General features: G+C 48.0%; 1 protein-coding gene across 8 annotated transcripts in view; it reads right to left on the minus strand.

Moving 5' to 3' along the window:
• Ccdc57 (coiled-coil domain containing 57) overlaps positions 1 to 19197 on the minus strand; it is a 102030-nt gene that overhangs the window by 22752 nt on the left and 60081 nt on the right. For 7 of the 8 annotated variants that reach the window (XM_027425338.2, XM_035447935.1, XM_027425339.2 and 4 more), the window contains 2 exons: positions 13648 to 13779; positions 12910 to 13129 (listed from right to left, as the gene is read on the minus strand). In XM_027425338.2, coding sequence (XP_027281139.1) covers positions 12910 to 13129; positions 13648 to 13779 — 352 coding nt within the window. Of the gene's footprint in view, positions 1 to 12909; positions 13130 to 13647; positions 13780 to 19197 lie in introns of those variants that run through there. The other variant, XR_003487090.2, reaches the window with a different exon arrangement.

A 19197-nucleotide genomic window follows, 5' to 3' on the forward strand; every position in this document is an offset into this window, starting at 1 on the left:
CCCAACTAGTAGCTACATTCCTCAGGAGCTTCCACACCCCTGACCCTTTGACCTATGGGCAACTGTAGTCCTCCTGCTAACCCTGCCCTTTCTGCCTAGTTCTGGTTGGGTCTGTGCTTTCTGGAGCTTGGGAGAGCTGAGCACAGGACAGAGGCACCGGGCAGCATTTGGCCTCAGTTTCCTCTTGAGAATGGGATCCTGGTACCTGCACACCTTGCACACCTCACACCTAGAACTTGCCTGGTACTGAGGGTCAGGCCTCTCCTGTGTGAAACCCCTCAATCCCTGGTCTCTGCAGGCACAGACCTTCCCTGCCCATGGCCTCCCAGCTTCTATCCTTTCTAGAGCACTGTCTCCCCTCCCCAATTGTCCTCTGTGAAAAGGTCACAAATCCACATTAAACCCAACCATGAAATGTCTACAGCTTCAGCGCTGCAGATTAATGCTGGGTGTGGTGGCACACACCTTTAATCTCAACACTCTGGAGGCAGAGGCAGGCCGATTTTAGTACAGTCAAGGCCAGCCTGGTCTACAAAGTGCACGGTTCTGGGCCAGTCAAGTGTTATGAAGTCACACCTTTTCTTAAAAGCAGGCAAGCAAACAAAAAACAGAAAACAGCAGCAAACTGGAAAACAACAAAACGAGTGATTGCAGATTAAGGCGCCCGAGGCAGGAGGATCAGATGTTCAAAGTCATTTTTAAGCTACATAGTGTTTGAAGCAATTCTGAACTAAAGGAAACAAACCAAAACCCCACCCACCACCCCCAAAATGTAAATTAAACAAAAAACTAAGTATCACTTTTCATTTGTCAGACTGGGAGAAAGACTTGGGACAAAGTCCAGGGCGCAGGAGTAGAGAGAGAAGGTGCCTTCCACCCTGCAGGCAGCTGCAGGCACAGGGCCAGGTTTTTTTAGAACAATTTGGTAACACTTCTAACTACCCACACCTTTGACCCAGCTATTTCCCTTGTAGATAATTGTCCAACCCCAGGCTCCGCGGCTCCCACAGGCACAGGGACAGGGACAAGAACATCATACAGGGCAGCACCACACCCAGCGTGGAAGGGGACACCCGTGAGACCTGGAGAAAAAATGGGCTTCACAGTGCTATGGACCACCTGAAAGACCTGCTGGCCCCATGTGCTGTGAAAACATCTTCAGACACAATAAAAAAGCAAGCTGCCTGGGGCTACAGGCTGTTGGAAGGAAAAGGGCAAATGTGTGTGTGTTTAAAGACAGTGCACCTGGCCCTGGCAGCTGGGTAGGTGGAAGGGGACTGGGCAGTGGGCGGACTGGAGTCAGGCAGGGGAGACTGGTGTTTCAGCTGAGGCTTGTACAGGCTGTTTGTCAACTTGGGGAGGTAGAAGGCATAACTCCCTTTCCTCCAGGGAGGCAGGAGTCCTTTGATATGTCTGGCCACTTGCATACCTGGGTCAGATGCCAGGGCCAGGAAGGCTTGGGGCTGTCCTAATTCCCGGGAAAGAAGGTGGACAGCCTCAGGACTGAGCTTTGGAAACAGGATCAGGGAGGTCTTCCGAAGCCCCTGGCCAGGCTGGGACCTGTGATTTTTAGAGGTGTCTGGCCAGGTGAATGGTGGATAGCTGTTTGAAGATTACTGGCCTTTGTTGGGATGCATGGGGAACCCTTCCAGTTTGATCTTTATGATTATTTTGGGTGCTGAGGATAACCCAGGGCCTTGGAAATACCAGGCAAGTCTCTGCCAATGAGCTAGTCTCTGAGAGAGTGCCTCATAGAGCTGCCTGGGCTGCAGGAGAATGCCCCACCTCAGAGCAAGTTCTGTTCTGGCTCTTCTCGTGTTAGTGTCTCCTACCCCCAGAGTGTGTGTGTCTCTCTCTCTGTGTGTGTGTGTGTGTGTGTGTATGTGCACCTAGAGCCTTGCACGTGGGAGGAAAGCCTCTGTCACTGAGTTCTGCCCCAGCCTTGCCTCATATGTCTTAATGTGTGGAAGGCTGCAGCAGGCTTCCATTTCATTGCAGTGGAACTTGAAAATCCACTTGTCTGGCTTCAAGAGAAAGTCTGTCCATATTTCAGTTAGGATTACACGAAGAAAGGTTTCTTCACTCTGGGGAAAACCGCTGCCCTGATTGTATTTAATACTGCCATCTAGGGAGTACATGTATTTTTAAAGCCTTACTTTTTGTTTTCTTTCTCCTTCCCCGAACAGGGTCTTGCTATGTACTCAGTCTGTCACAAAACCCTTTATTCTCCTGCTCCAGACTCCAGGGTGCTGGAGTTACAGGTGCACACACTCTGAGGGGCAAGCCTGTGTTGGTGAGGGGTGTGGTGGGGATGAGCTGAGAACTTCCTGGGCTCTGCCATTGAGCCTTGGCCTAACCCCAACCTTTGCGGTGTCCGTATCAGTCATCTTACTTCCTGAAATTCTTTCTATCCCTTTCCCCACCACGCTGCAGCCCTCCACCAATCCTTTTACCCTGAACACTGCTGGCTGCTTAGTTTTAGGAGTCCAGCATCCAACACAAAGCTTCAGGTGTCCCCACCCTTAGGGACATTCCTGAAGAGATAGAAGGGACTCAAGATAAATAAGAGAAAGAGAACAAGGCCCGGGGCATGAAGGTGAAAGCTGGGTACAGGTTGACCTACTGGATCAGCCCGGGGAGAGTTTTGCTGAGGGGAGGAGGCAGGTGCTAGGGAGATGGGGTGGGAGAGAGGGATGCCCTTATGTATGTGGGGGGTTACTGGAGTGGAAATGCCTACTTGTGTTTGTAGGTGGGTGCTGGGCTCCTGGGCTGCGCAGTAACACAGGGAGCAGAAGGGACCCGGGCATTGGGCCAGCACGGCTCAGAGAGACTTGAGGCTTGTGTAAGAATGAAGATGAGAGGAAGCCTGGCTTGGCTTGCAGGAGAGTAGGTGTGTGTGTGTGTGTGTGTGTGTGAGAGAGAGAGAGAGAGAGAGAGAGAGAGAGAGAGAGAGAGAGAGAGAGAGAGAGAGAGAGAGAGAGAGAGAGGTTAGAGTGTGTGGTAGGGATGCTATCTCAGGTGTTCAGTGTGTGATGATCTAGACCCCAGGAATCTGTCCAGGGCTGGTTGTGGGGCTGAGACCTTGCCCTCATCCTGGCAGGGCCTGGACAGGAAACCAATGAAGCTAGTGAGGACTGAAGGGGCTGGTGTGGGCAGTGCTGGTTCCCACCTCAAAATCCAGAGGTGTGAGACAAGCAATCCCATCCTCCAGACAGGGTGCCAGCATGGAACCCACGGTGCTAGCATGGAGTCCAAGTTGCCAGCATGGATCCCAGGGAGCTCATGCTTCTCCTACCTCAACCTCCTGAATGCTGGGATTAAAGACACTGCGGGGCCCCAGCACTTCAGTGGTTTTTCTGTCATGATGTGCAGACACTATTACATGTTGGGCCCTTCCATGCTGTTTCATCAGCAGTGTTAACTGTCCGGATCCATTTAATGGTCAGGTTACTGTTCACAAGGCACTGAAAGTGCAAAATACTGAAACAACCCAGAGGAAATTCCACCTTTTTTTCTTGGAGCAAGACTTGCAGGCTGCCTGGCTATCCTACCCACTAACATGGTGAGATCAGCCACATCTTCAACAGAGACCTCATCCCCCAAGGTACCACTGTGTCCACCAATAAGGTCCTCAAGCCATTACAGTATTATACAAAGTGACAAATCTCATCCAAGCCCTCAAGATGCCAGGCCTACACCAGGAACTAAGGGGGTGACTAACCCACTTTACTGCACTGACAATGCCCATGGTTTCCTCTCGGCAAAATCCTCGGCAGGGTGAACCATAAACCCAGAGATCTTTGCTGGAATGTAGTTTTGTTTTGTTTTGTTTTGTTTTTAAACTTTACTTTTATTACAAAAGGGCACTAGGAGCTGTCAGTCACATCCCACAACACTCAGCCTTTGGGGAGGTGGCCTGGGTCCTAGGGATGTGTCCCTATGTGGACAGAAATGACCAGGAGGAGGGGGTGGGCTTTGTGACTCCTCCTCCCCAGCCAACCCGAGAAGAGAGGGCTCCAAGGACCCAAACGGGCCAACCATAGGTAGTCCTCCTACTTGTCCTGCAAGTTGATGCAAGGTTGTTCTCTGGCCAGTGTGTGCCACTGTGGGGACTCACGCTCTGTGTGGCAGGGTGTGGCAACACTAGTCCCCGAGGCTCTTCTGACATGGTGCTGCATTGGATCTGGGCTGGGAAGCCCTCCGATCCCCTGACACCTTCACCGGGACCCTGTGAGGTGCAGCTCCAAGTAGGTGCCACCGTCACACTCCAGCAGGCCACACTCCAGTTGTGACTGTTTGGATACCAAGTACTATTTCCGCTGTCACTTCAGCTGCATGTGGCCGCCAGCTAACACTCTCGTTCTGACCCAGGCCCAGCTTTCCTTAGCACTTGCTATTGGACATGCCTCTGGGTTCTGTGACTTTCTGCCTGGCAGAGGTTCCGGCACCTACTGTTCAAGAGTCAAGAGTGGTTTTCTCAGGGTCAGCTGTTCTGAAAGGCCTGTGTTTCCCGGTGGAGCATTGTGGAATGGAAAGTCTGTATGTAAGGATTCAGACATCACCCTGGCCTACTCCTGATACCTGGCAGAATGCACTCAGGCAGCACCCTGGTCAGCCCAGGGTTCCATGGCTGCTACATCACTACATAGTCTGCACTGGGCGTTGGTGGTGCACGCCTTTAATCCCAGCACTCGGGAGGCAAAGGCAGGCAGATCTCTGTGAGTTCGAGGCCAGCCTGGTCTCCAGAGCAAGTGCTAGGATAGGCTCCAAAGATACAGAGAGAAACCCTGTCTTGAAAAAACAAACAAAGCAAAAAAAAAAAAAAAAAGAAAAGAAAAACTCCACCCACTTCTGCTCTCTTTCCCGCTCTTCCCCTCCACGCAGACATTGGCAGCTCACAGTGGGTTGCCCTGAAATTAATACATCTGCTTAAAAAATACTTTTATTTCTTTCCATACATTTTACATATATTAAAAAAAAAGATGTATACATGCTGTGTATGGTGTGGCCACTTGTGTGATTCGGAATGCCTGAGTACTTTATGTGGGTCTTACTAAGTGCATAAGGTTTAAAATCTATAAGATACCTTACAACACACAGGCAGGCGCCATCTTGACTAAGGACAACCATGTGACCTCTCCTCAGCCCCCCCCAACCGTCCCCCCATCACACCCACATGGTTCCTCCCTTCGATGGCCTGGCCACCTAGCAGAGGGGGCAGTTTAGCCAGCTTCTGCCGACAAACTCTGCTGCCAGTCAGTCATAATTCATTTACTTGCTTGCCTTTTATTTCTTCTTTCACTGGCTCTGTTGTGCATGGCTTGTTTGCATAATGGTGTGCCTTCCCAGGGCCTGGCAGGGCCCACATTTCATACAGAAACCCTAGCTACTCCATGTGCAACAGATCTGCTTACTCCACCTATAACAAATCTGCTGCTCACTGGCGGCTTTAAGTCTACTATCTTTTTAAATGTCCTGTCTGTTTTGCTACAACATGCAAATCAGAGATTACCCTCCGGTTCTCCTTACTTTTACCCAGTCCTGTTTAATATATCTGCCCATCTCTATACATGTGATTTAAATTTAGCTTTATATATGTGAATGTAAGCTAACTCTGTGTATGCAACTTAAATCCAACTGTGCTAAGTCTCAAATATTTCTAAATTGGTATGTAGACTTTTTTTTTGTTTGTTTGTTTGTTTTTTTGTTTTTCGAGACAGGGTTTCTCTGTGTAGCTTCGGAGCCTATCCTGGCACTTGCTCTGTAGACCAGGCTGGCCTCGAACTCACAGAGATCCGCCTGCTTCTGCCTCCTGAGTGCTGGGATTAAAGGCGTGCGCCACCAACGCCCGGCTATTGTCAGTTTTTAAGGTTAAGCTTCTATTACAAAAGGGGATTTTTCTTCTTTGTCCTTCACAGGCATAAATCTAACCTACTAAGTTAAAACCAGTTATAGTCAGGATGGAGGGATCTGAGTAAAACATCCCTCCACAGCATCTCAGCTTGGATTCAGTTCTCCAGACAAATCCTACCCTAATGTCATTGTAGCCATACAAATCTGTAGCCATACAAATTAATTACTTAAGGGATAAAGCCTTACCTAGCCACCTATGTGCTTAAGGCAAGTAACTAAGACAAATTTTGTCTGCTGAGATATACTAAATAGACAGCCAGCCCTCAAATGCTCAGAGATCTAGAGAATATGGCATTTAAAATGTTTTATTAAAAAAAGCTCTTCCTGCTGGGCGTTGGTGACGGTGACGCACGTCTTTAATCCCAGCACTCCTCCCAGCACTCTGGAGGCAGAGGCAGGTAGATCTCTGTGAGTTCGAGGCCAGCCTGGTCTACAGAGTGAGTGCCAGGTTAGGCTCTGAAGCTACACAGAGAAACCCTGTCTCAAAAAAAAAAAGCTCTTCCTTACAGTAAGACAGGCCAGCTGCTGGCATCACCCCATTTCCTCCAAAAGACTGGTGGACACTGAAGAAACTCTACCCATAAAAGTGGTAATGTTAGCCACTGAGCAAACCTGCCTTTTACCTCAGTGCTGCAAAGGACTCTTTGGACTGTGAACAGGAGGACACTAGAATTGACTTTCTCCACATTGCTCAGGTAGGGAAGTCTTCCTAAAGCTCCTAATCCACAGGACCTTGTGGGGCCTTGCAGGCCCCATGCTAACTAACAGCAGAAGGCAGGTGTCCTTAAAACCTCTGCCCTCAACAACCGTGGAGGACTCTGGGGCTGGCTGTCCATGAGGCCAACTAACAAGTCTCTCTCATTCTCTAATCATTAATTCAGGTAAAATTTTATCCTTTTCAAGAACTCTGATGCAGTTTGACAGCTGGTAGGTTTCAATATAACTTCTTACCATTCCTTTGTGTAAAAAGGTGTCTTAAGGTATGAAGTTTAAATGAGAAAATAAATGCTTAAGATGTAAGGATCTAAAAATGTTTTAAGATATAACAAAGCAACTTAAGGAGTACAAATACAAGTTATCAGATTTCTTTCTCTCTCATTATGCTACTGTTCATAGTCTTGACAAAGTTTTAATAAGCTACTAATCCAACCAAACTATATCACTGTACGATCATCACTACAAGCTCAAAATTAAGGTGCTTTTCATTGTGCTGAGATATCTGTAGTTTCCCAGATGGAAGGAAGAGTGTTAACGCTTTCAACGAAAATAATTTCTGATATGAGTATGCTGCCATTCATACAAGGCAAATCTCAGTACAGAGCATAAACAACAAAAATGCTATTGTGTTTAAAATTTTCTTTTCACAAAGAATTCTCATAAGTTCTAGGGAGTGGAACTGGACCCCCCAAACAGATCAGATTCACTCCAGATAAATATCATTCACCCTTTCCCTCACCCGGGGACCCCTGGGAACCCTCCCCCTCATCTTATGATCTTCCCCTCAATTACCAGGACCTAAGAAAATTTATGTCCTGAACTTAACTTTGTCCTTTGCTCTGCCAACATCTTGCCAGGTCTAAGAGGCGCCAGAGAGTTCCATACAGCCTGGACAGCAGTTGCAGCAACCACCTACCCCAGAGCGTGGCAGCACCCCAACCTTCTCAGGTCCCCCAAAGACGGTCAATGCCCCCAGGTCAGCAGGAGTAGTCTTGAGAACTCGTGTCCTTATCCCCTAACCTGTCACACCTAACTCCCCACCTTTTTAGCAATAAAGGTGGGAACCTAAGGATTCAGGCATTGTGCTGGCCCGCCCCTGTGACCTGGCAGAATCCACTCAGGCAGTGCCCTGGTCAGCCCAGGCTTCCATGGTTGCTACATCACTGCGTAATCTGCACACAGGTGCAAAGGACCCTTTAAAAGAAAAACTCCACCCATTTCTGTTCTCTTTCCCACTGTCCCCTGAGGTGTAGACAGGACTTCTCTTCACCCCTCTCTCTGCCTCTCTTTACCTCATTTCTCTTTTCTCTCCCCGACCCTTCCTTTCTAGTAAAAGTTCACTTAAGCTCTGTCTGCCTGGCATGTTTGCCCCTTACCCACCATGGAATCTGCCCCTGGGCCCCCCTACCCCCTGCCCCCCCCATACTTTATTGTAACACTGTGAGTATGATGGGGAAAGCTTGCCTGTCAGTGCTGGCAGTCGGTCTACTCTCTACTCTGGTCACTCTGTCCTGCCCTAACTAGGATCAGCTGGCTGTCCTGTCCAAGGTCAGGACTACAGGGGTCACACCCTCCCCGCCCCTCCCCTCCTCTCCTCCAGGGTTTTTCTCTGAGTTCATCTCCCATCACCTTTCCTCACCTCACCACCGGCACACAACGGGCTTCTCAGGTCCCTCCTCGCCCTGAACTGTGGCCTCCTGATTGCTGCTTCCTGAATTGTCCATCCAACTCTCTGCAGAAGCCACTCAGGAGGGGGACTAAACTGATGGCCCTCATTCCACTGAGACTACTCTTCAAACCATCAGTGATCTACTCAGGGGGTGTGGGCATAGCTGCATATGTTTATAATCCTAGCACCTAGGGGCAGAGGCAGATAGACTGGGGCAAGTTCCAGGCTAACTGGGGCTATATAGCAAGACCATGGCTCTAAAAAGGGAAAAAAATCAAATAAAAACAAAACAACGGTCACTTCTCTGTCTGATCCTTGATGCATCTGTGGGGCTGACCACTTCCCCACTCATTAAAGCAACCAGGGTGTGGTTCCTGTAATCCCAGCACTTGGGAGGCAGAATAATGTCACTGCAAATTCAAGGCTAGACAGAAATACATAGTGAGACACAGTCTCAAAAACACAAACAAAACAAAACAAAAACCTAATAACAAAAACAGTAAGCACATGTAATATACATAGTTGAAAGAGCAATAAAAATAAGGTTCTGTACATCTGACTTTAAGGAACAGAATGTTACTGCCACTTGCTTTTGTAAATAAAGTTTTACTGACACCAGTTGTGTTTGCTGCTTGTCAGGACTCTGCATTGCCTTTCTGCTTTTGAAGGCTGAGATGCACAGGTGAGGACAAACCACATACATTTATTTCTACGTAGTCACATAGAAATAATTTGGCTAACTGAATTTACTTCTGGTGAGAGACAGCTGGTGGTGACATAGCTCAGGCTTCTCTGTCACTGAATGTACCTCTACCCTGTTCCCTGAATGCAGCAGGCCCTGTCTGTGCTGCCTGTCAGTTCCCTGTGCTGATAAATTAGATCAATCTGTCCACTGCTACCTCATTCAATAGGGCTGGAGAGATGGCTCAGCAGTAAGTGCTCTTCCAGAGGACCAGGGTTCAGTTCCCAGCCCCCACATCGGGCATCTTACAACCTCCTTGTTAACTCCAGCCCCAGGGGTATGCAATGCCTCTGGCCTCCTTGGGCGCCTGCACTCACAGGCATGTACCCACCTCCCTTTGGTGCTGGTGTGTGTGATTTGCTAAGAGGTCTTTCTTCCTTGGTCCTCCTTTCTTGGGATCTATTCTCCTGTTGCTCTCTCAGTCTTTGTTTCTTGAAATGGAGCCTCACCTTGGCTGTTCTGGAACTCCCTTGGTAGGCTAGACTGGCCTTGAACTCTCAGAGATCTGGCTGTCTCTGCCTCCTAAGTCTCAGTGCTGGGACTAAAATCACCATGTCCAGCTTTGCCATCTTATTCTTTAAGCTATCTTATTCTTATGTTGAGCATAGTCACTGAGACCCAGTGTCTCTAGGTCATTATGTGGAGATCTTTGCTACAAAAGATGATTTGTGATAATCTTGAATGAAAGACCCTGGAATAACTGGAATTGTCTGTGGACTCTGCTCAGGACTCATGGGGCTAGGGAGATGGATTAATGATTAAGTACACTGGCTGCTCTTGCAGATGACTGTGGTTTGGTCCCCAGCATCCCCATGGCTGGTCACAACAATCTATAACTCCAGTTCTAGGGGATTTGACACCTTATTCTGGCTCTATGGACAACATGCACGCCATGTGGTGCGCAGATAAACATGCAACCAAAAATAACAACACAACATAAATAAAATAAAATGAAAAAAAAAAAAACACACTAACTCTGTGGACCCCAAACCATGGGGAACCCACACAAGGCTTGTGTTACCAATAAGAGAGTCTTCCCACAGCCTCACTAGTGTGTTTCGATCTTTTAGCTCCAGCCCGGCTACATGTGAGGATTCACGGCAGTGATCCCACCATGGGTAGGTTCCAGGTTTGCACACCCCCCTTTGAACTCGTGAGGTTGTGATGTCAAACTTAAATTCCCTCCTCACAGGGACAGGTGGGGTCACTGTGGCTCTGCACTCACTTTTCTGTTGCGGCTCCTACTCACTCAGTCTCTTGGTTGAGCGGCCCCTGCCTTGTCAGCTTGCTGGTTTTTGTTTTTTGTTTTTGTTTCTTCAGTTGTAGCTGTTTTAGTCAGAAGTGTCAATCTAAGCTCTTAGACTGTACAAGTCTGGAAATCAGAGTTCATACTGAGCCAACCGATGATAAAATGTAAGGCACTAAGATTATATTTGCTCAAAAGATAAAAATTCTATTTTGGCCGGGCCTGGTGGCACACACCTTTAATATCAGCTCTTGTGAGGCAGAGGCAGGCAGATCTCTGTGAGTTTGGGGCCAACCTGGTCTATATAGTGAGTTCAAGGACAGCCAGGGCTCTGTAGAGAGACCCTGTCTCTAAAAAGAATATTTTGCCAGGTATGGTGGGGTATGCCCATAACCCCAGACTTGGGTAGTGAGGGTGGGAGGGTCAGAAGTTGAAAGTTTATAGCACGTTTGGAGCCAACTTGGGCTACATGAGACCATGGTTTTTGTTCATTTGTTTTGCTTTGCTTTGGCAAAACCAGTTTATGAACATGAAGAATACGGGGGCAGGAAGGATGTAGCTCAGTTTTTCTTGTTGGTTTTTTTTCTGAGACAAGGCTTCTCTGTGTAACAACTCTGGCCATGCTGGAACTTGATTTATAGACTGGACTGGCCTTGAGCTCACAGAGATCACCTGCCTCTGCCTCCTGAGTGCTGGGCCCAAAGACATGCCACCACCGCCCTGCTGAAACTCAGCTGTTAAAGTGGGCACCTAGCATGTGCAAAGCCCTGGGTTTGATTCTCAGCACTGAATAAGCCACAAAGGGTGGCACACACCTGTGACCTCAGCACTAAGGAGCTGGTCATTTTCTCCAGAAAAAAAAAGAAAAGGTGTCAAGATGACAAGTGGGTGAAGGCACTTGCCTCTTACGTGCCTTGAATGGCTGAGTTCAATCTGTGGGGCTCAGAAGAAGAGAAGCAATTCCTAAAGTGTGTTCTCTGATCCCCACATGTGTGCCATGGCACACATGCACACACCTGCCTGAGGATATAGCTTAGTGGGAGAGCATCTGACTAATGTGCTCTAGGCCTGAATCCCGAGACAAAGGCAAAGGAGGTAATGTGTTTCTAACTTTGGCAAACACTGCCTGACTGGTGTCCATAGAGACTGTAGGTTCTTACACCCCTAGCAATATTCAAGGAATACACACACACACACACACACACACACAATATACCATATATATAAATGTGGTTTGAATGAGAATGGTCTCCATAGGCTTATATGCTTGAGCCTATACTTGGTCCCCAGTTGATGGAACTGTTTGGGAAGGATTAGGATATGTAGCCTTATTGGAAGTGTGTCACTGCAGGGCAGGCTGTGAGGTTTCAAAAGCCCATTCCACTCCCAGTTCTCTTTCTTCCTGGTGGTTGTGTCTCAAGGCACGCTGTCTCAGCTACTGCTCTAGCACCCTGCCTGCCTGCCTGCTGACATGCTCCCTGCCATGATGATCAGGACTCCAACACTCTGAAACTGTAGGCCCCAAATTAGTGTGTGTGTGTGTGTGTGTGTGTGTGTGTGTGTGTGTGTGTGTGTCTTAATTTTTTTAAGAAAGCAAACTCCTTTGGAAATTTCTTCCCTCCCTCCCTCCTTTCTCCCCCCCCCCCCCAAGACAGGATTCTGCTATGTGCCCAGGAAAGTACTGAACTTCTGGCCTCAAGTCATTGATCCTCTCGTCTCAGTGCCTTGAGTAGCTGGTACCATTGTGTACCATGCTCATCTCAGAACCCTTTTACTTAACATATAATATGTGCTTAAGCATATGCCCAAGGTCATTCACCATCATCTATCTGCAATGGCAAAGGACTGGAAATAACCGAAAAACAATTGTTGAAGAACACATCAGTATAGCTGCTCGATGGAGCAGACTGTGACCAAGAGAAGACACACCCAGGGCTCACACCAGATGGACACCAGGGTCATGTACTCATTCCGTGTCTCTGAATATGATCTCCTCTTCTTCTTCTTCTTTTGTTTTTGAGACAGGGTCTCTCTATGTAGCCCTGGCCATTCTGGAACTCACTATATAGACCAAGCTGGCTTTAAACTCACTAAACTCTGCCTGCTTCTGCCTCCTGAGTGTTGGGATTAAAGGTGTGAGCCACCATGCCAGGCCTTGGTTTTGTTTGTTTGTTTTGTTTTGTTTGGCTTAGATTTTGTAATCACTTTTTCTTCTTCCACCCTTCTTGCTTGGTGTCATCTCAAATAGTTCCCCCAAAGTGAGACCTTTAGACAAAGTTTCCTAAGAATTTCATTGCAACCATCACTGGCTCTTCTAGAGAAGCAGAGCACCACCCAGAATCTACTTGTAGAGAAGTAGATTCTATCCTAGGAGCCCTGGGGGATAGACACAGTGTGTGACATGATTTGTGACCTTCAGGGCTATATGGTTTATGGCATGGGACGTGCTGGACACAAGAGCATAGATACAAGAGCTAAGGGACACAGTCATCTATGAGACTGAAAGGGCAGAAAGCATTCAACACACCAACTCCAGTTACGTCAGAACATTGCCACCACACTGTTCTCACCCCCTCTGGTACCCTACCCTGTTGGTAGTGGTCAGGCAGGCAGCTCTCCTACCTGCAGCAGAGTCATCCTGGGAGGTGACACCTGAAAGGCTGGATCCCAGGTCTAACAGCTTCCAGGTGTCCTGGAGGGAACTGCTGGTCAACGAAGATGATCTATGGGTGTGATGGTCACTTTCCTCGGGGACTTCTTGTGCCTGTGGTGGTAGCTTTGGAGACCTGTTTTCTTTCTGACAAACCGACTTCAAAGTTTCTGTGGGGACTCGGTGTTGCTTCTGTGAAAGTGAAGAAGACAGTTATCTTTGTTAGCTGCCCTCTTTCCAGCCTTGAGATGTTTCGCTCCCCTTCCCTGCTCCCTTCAGGAGAAGGGGACCAGGACACTCTCGACATGGGGATGGGCCCCTGGAGAGCAGCTGAGTGTGTTCTGGGCACAGGACACCAGCCAGCAGCTCTGAGTCCAGGATACAGGTGTGGGGACAAGGCCTTGAAAGCTATAGTTCCTACTGGAGTGTGAAGGCCACTGGGGGCGAATGGACGTGAGGTATCCTGGTGTCTGTGTTCCCCCAGCTATCCCACTACTTTAAAATGAAGCAAATCCATGACATCAGAGCAGACATCAGAGCGGCGTGGCCTTTCCTCAGGTGTCCAGAGTGTCCAAGTTCCCACAAGTTCACACTCAGGTGTGTGTGAACACCCAGCCTGGTTAGACCCCCGTGCCCACAGAACCCTACGACCACACTCCAGCTCCCATATGCACCCTCAGAAACCACTGCACCCAAGGACCTGGCTGTACCTGAGCAGGCCTTGATGCCACGCCTGCCGTGTAGCCTCGTGGGATGTTGCATTTGCTGCCCACTTGGACTGAGTGGGGCTGATTTTCCCCTAAATATTCAGAAACACATTTTCTCGTGGTGTGCCTGGGGTCCTGTCATGAAAAGTCAAAAGAAATTCAGGAACTGACATCACTGGTATATGAGCTTTCCCCAAGATTAGAAAGAAACCTTCCCCAAATCCTGGGACTAGTGACTCTTCATTTGGTGACAGCCCTTAAAAGAAGGGCGTGCTTGTTTTACTACATAGAACAAATTCAATCAGCTTCCTCCATTTGGCCTAAGTGCTTCCCAGAACCTTCTGGGGAAGGAAGCTGTGAATTCCAAGCAGAGATCTTTTCCCCAAGAGCAGGGCATCCTGCATGGCCCTGACTTAGTAGAGCCCAGCCCAAGGCACCACCTTGAGGACTGATCCCTAACCCGGTCACTCTGCTCATCACACAGTCTGAATGCTTGCAGTTTCCACCCATGCTCTGCAGAGGAGTCAATGGGAAAGGGGATGTGGGGCATCAAGGAGAACCACATGGGGTAAGAAAGGAATCATGGGAAAAACAGGAAGGAAAAAGAAGCTGTGCTTGTGTAGAACTCGGATCAGCTCGTGGGAGAGGGTGCAGACCTCCCTGGCTATCCTCTAGTGGACACAGTAGTGAGCACACCCAACAATTGCAATGACTAGTGCAATTTGGGCTTAATTTAGAGCTATTTGGTTGCTAGTAGTTATGAGCTCCATCAGTTCACTGACCTCTGATTTCTTCCTTCCTTCCTTCCTACCTTCCTTCCTTCCTACCTTCCTTCCTTCCTTCCTTCCTTCCTTCCTTCCTTCCTTCCTTCTTTTCTGGTTTTTTGAGACAGGGTTTCTCTGTGGCTTTGGAGGTTGTCCGGTTGTCCTGGAACTCACTTTGTAGACCAGGCTGGCCTCGCACTCACAGAGATCTACCTGCCTTTGCCTCCTGAGTGCTGGGATTAAAGGTGTGTGCTACCAGGCCCAGCATGTAATTCTTTTCAGTATGTTCTTACTATTTCTCCTTTCTTTCTTTCTTTCTTTCTTTCTTTCTTTCTTTCTTTCTTTCTTTCTTTCTTTCTTCCTTCCTTCCTTCCTTTCTTTTTCTTTCTTTCTTTCTTTCCTTGTTTTTCGAGACAGGGTTTCTCTGTAGGTTTGGAGGTTGTCCTGGAACTCGCTCTGTAGACCAGGCTGGCCTTGAACTCACAGAGATTGGCCTGCCTCTGCCTCCTGAGTGCTGGGATTAAAGGTGGGCTCCACCACCACCACCACCACCACCACCACCTGGCTCTTTCTATTTCTTACTCAGTAGGTAGCATTTACTACTAGAAATAAGCAGGCAGTGGCAGTGCACACTGTTAATCCCAGCACTGTGGAGGTAGAGGCAGGTGGATCTCTGTGAGTTCGAGGCCAGCCTGATTTACAAAGTGAGTTTCATGACAGCTAGGGCTGTTACACAGAGAAACTCTGTCTCAAACAAAACAAAACAACAATAGAAAGGGGCTGGGAGTTCATATATGTGTGTGTGCTTACTTTTATGAGTACACATATTTTTGCCTGCATGTATGCCTGTGTATCATGTGCATTCCTGATGCCCACAGAGGCCAGAAGAGGGCATGGGATCCCCTGTGACTGGAATTACAGGTGGTTGTGAGCCAATATGTGGGTGTTGGTAATCAAACTTAAATCTTCTGGAAGAGCAGTCAGTGCTCTTAACCACTGAGCCATCTCTCCAGCTGTTTTTTGTTTGTTTGCTTTTCTTCTTCTTCTTCTTCTTCTTCTTCTTCTTCTTCTTCTTCTTCTTCTTCTTCTTCTTCTTCTTCTTTCCTTCTTTCTTCTTCCTCCTCCTCCTTCTTTCCTTCTTCCTCTTCCTCTTCCTCCTTCAGTTTAAGACAGGGCCTCGCTATGTAGCCCAAGTTGAATTTAAACTCGCCACCCTCTTGCCCCAGTCTCCAGGGCTGGTAAGTACCATCACACCCAAGTTCTTTTCTGGAGTTTTTTGGTTTTTCAAGACAGGGTTTCTATGTGTAGCTTTGGAGGCTGTCCTGGCACTTGCTCTGTAGACAAGACTGGCCTCGAACTCACAGAGATCTATCTGCCTCTGCCTCCCGAGTGCTGGGACTAAAGTTGTGTGCTACCACTGGCCGGCTTTTCTGGAGTTTTAATTATTTTAGTAGATGTAATAAACAAATGTAGTTTAGAAGAAATTAATAGTTTAATAAAAGTATTTACTATACTAAGAAGAAGTAGTCAGATAACAGGCATGCTTTATTGCAATGGACAGAAGACTTGTTTATTTGGTATGGGCAAGATTTCTTTTGACGACACATGTTTGAGAAGTTTGAGCAATGACTAGTGCAAGTGACTGAAAATTCCCAACCTGTTAGAGTGACAACTCACCCGTGACTCAAGATCGGCTCTCTATGTCACCAGTAGAAGCACTTTTGTGAGTGTATGCTTGCCTGTGTGGCCCATGGAGGGTGGGGTGGGTCTGTCTCCCAGGTCAGGAGAAGTAGAGAGAAGCAGGTTTCTGAGTGTATGCTTGCCTGTGTGGTCCATAGAGGGTCTGGAGGAGCTGTGGAGCATGTGCCACACACAGGATGCCCAGATTCCAGCAGTGGGGAAGCAGCACTCTTCCACCCTGAACTGAGCCTCCTTTCTGGGCTCAGCCATCCTTCTCAATGCTTCTTTTATAGTTTCCTCCATGGTCTACTGGGGAAACACCTGGGCCTGCCCTACTTTCTTCAGCCAGGCCTGCTCAGTTTCTTCTCTGACCAAACAGCTGACCTCCATGTGCCTCGAGGTTTCCCAGGCCCGTTTCCTGGGTGGCCTTGCCTTGTCTTTGACTCTGCTCTTCCCCTTGGTCTGTGTGTGTGGCCTCAGGCTGGTCACAGGTGTGAATGGAGAAGGATTACCTCCAACTTGTCCCCTGGCCCTCTCTTCCCCACTCAGCTGCTCAGGCCTGAGCTTTGATGTTTTGTCTTGATGTCCTGGTATTCTTTTTTCACATTTCAGCTCTGCCTTTGCCCCACCCATGCCTCATAGCCTCAGTGGCCCTCACCAGAGTTGGTCAACATGTGGCTCCCTGGCCCAAAGCTGTCTGTTCCCACCTGGCTGGGAATAAGCTTAGAACTTACATCACCCCAGGGCAAAACGTCTTTACATGGCTTTCTTTTAATTTATTTTAAGTAAACTGAAAAGTCAAATTCCTTCTGTGAGAATATATTTGCAGTTATTCAACAAATATGAATCAGTACTGAGATTACAAAAAACAAAAAGATTCCCATAGCCTTAAAGAGGCCGATCATTAGCAGCTTAAAAGCTATACTCAGCTGGTCCTGAAGGTGACCTGTAATCCTAGCATAGCACTTGAGGAGCCCAGGCAGGAGGACTGCAAGAGCATCTCAAAAACCAAACAACCCCTGCTATGTACACGTATCCCTCCAAGGCACAGGTTTGCTATGTTTCATCAGTCAGTGGTGGAAATTGCTGGTTGTCTTGAAGCTTGTGGGATGAACAAAGCATTATGGACATTCCCATGGCAGACACCTCCCTCCCCAACCTCAGCTAAAGGTCTGGGTGAGCAGTGCGGGACCCTGGACTACCCAAGGATGTATATCTTGCAGGTCATGAAGCTGTTCTGGATAAAACTTGAGGGCAGAACTTCTTTTTTGTTTTTTTTTTTTTTGTTTAAGACAGGGTCTTACTATGCAGCCTTGAGTGACCTGGAACTCACCAGGCTGGCCTCAAACTCCCAGAGATCAATCTCCTTCTGCTTCCTAAGTGCTGGAATCAAAGGTGTGTGCCACTATGCCACAAGGAGGCACTTCTTGGAGTGATGGAGAGTGTACATCAGGTCAATGGGATTAAATGGCTGGAGTTGACCTTTTTTAATGGTAGGGACGGAACCCAGAGCTTCAGGCACACACTAAACATGTGCTCTGCAACTGAGCCACACCCGAATCCTTGACCATAACCGCTATGCTTGGCTATAAGAAAATTTAAAAGCTAGGTGTGGTACAGGGGGTCTTTAATCACAGCACTTGGGAGGTAAATGTAGACAGATCTCTGTGAGGCCAGCCTGGTCTAAATTGTTCCAGACCACAGATAAACATGGTCTCAAAAAAATTACAAAAAAGTTTTAAAAATGTATTTTTATGTATGTGTCTGTACCTGTGGGTGCGTATGCCCTATGTGTATGGGTGCCTGCAGGAGCCAAAAGAGGGCACTGGTTCCCCTGTTGGGTAGTTTTCTGTCAACTTTACACAAGCTAGAGTCATCTGGGCAGAGGGAGCCCCAGTGAGAAAATGCCTCCATTAGATTGTACACATTGTAGAAATGTCTGGGGCATTATTTTATTTGATTAATGATTGCTATGGAGGGCCTCATCCACCGTGGATAGTGCTACCTCTGACAGCAGCTTCTATGAGAAAGAACACTGAGCCGGGCGGTGGTGGCGCACGCCTTTAATCCCAGCACTCGGGAGGCAGAGGCAGGCGGATCTCTGTGAGTTCGAGGCCAGCCTGGTCTCCAGAGCGAGTGCCAGGATAGGCTCCAAAGCTACACAGAGAAACCCTGTCTCGAAAAAACAAACAAACAAACAAACAAAAAAACAACAAAAAACAAAACAAAACAAAAAAACACTGAGTAAGGCTTGGGGAACAAGCAAAATAATCGGCATTTCTCCACAGCTGCTGCTTGTTGTTGTTTCTGGAGACAGGGTTCTCTGTGTAGCCTTGGCTGTCCTGGAACGCTCTGTAGACCAAGCTGGACTCTAGCTCACAAAGATCAGCCTGCCTCTGCCTCCCGAATGCTGGGATTAAAGACGTGGGTGACACCAAGGCACGCTTCCTGCATCAGTTTCTGTCTCCGGGTTCCTGCCCTGGTTTCCTCATTTCATGAAAGGCTGTGATTGAGACATGAAGGCCAAACAAACCTTTTCCTCCCCAAGCTGTTTTTGGTCATGTTTTATCACAGTATTAGAAAGCAAACTAAAGAAATTAGTGCCAGGAGAGTGGGTATTGTAGTGACAGATGTAGCCATGTTGCTTTGAGAAGACTGTGGAAGGGGTTGGGAACTTTGGGCTGGAAAAGCCATTGAGTTTTCAGAGCTTAAGGAGCTTTTCTTTGGCTGGGGCTTTAGGATCAGCTGTGACTAAGAAGAGATCAGCACCTTGGAGGTGAAACCTTTGCTTTGTTTGGAAAAACAATGCTGGTTAGCTAAGACTGAAAAATCAGCTGTGAGGTATCAGGCAGTGGTGGCACATGGGAGGCAGAGGCAGAAGGATCTCTGTGAGATTGAGGCCAGCCTGGTCTACAGAGTGAGTTCCAGGACAGCCAGGGCTACACAGAGAAACCTGGTCTAGAAAAACACAGAGATGTAGTGATACTTGCTTGTACAAATAAAGGCTGTCTGAAGGTCAGAGAATGGAGGTTGCCATTAACTAACAATAGAGGTCTGGAGTTCTGTACAGACAGACAGGAAGTGAGCTAGCTGGGCGGAAACAGATACA

Source organism: Cricetulus griseus, chromosome 7, assembly GCF_003668045.3.
Source record: "Cricetulus griseus strain 17A/GY chromosome 7, alternate assembly CriGri-PICRH-1.0, whole genome shotgun sequence".
NCBI classification, from domain to species: Eukaryota; Metazoa; Chordata; class Mammalia; order Rodentia; family Cricetidae; genus Cricetulus; species Cricetulus griseus.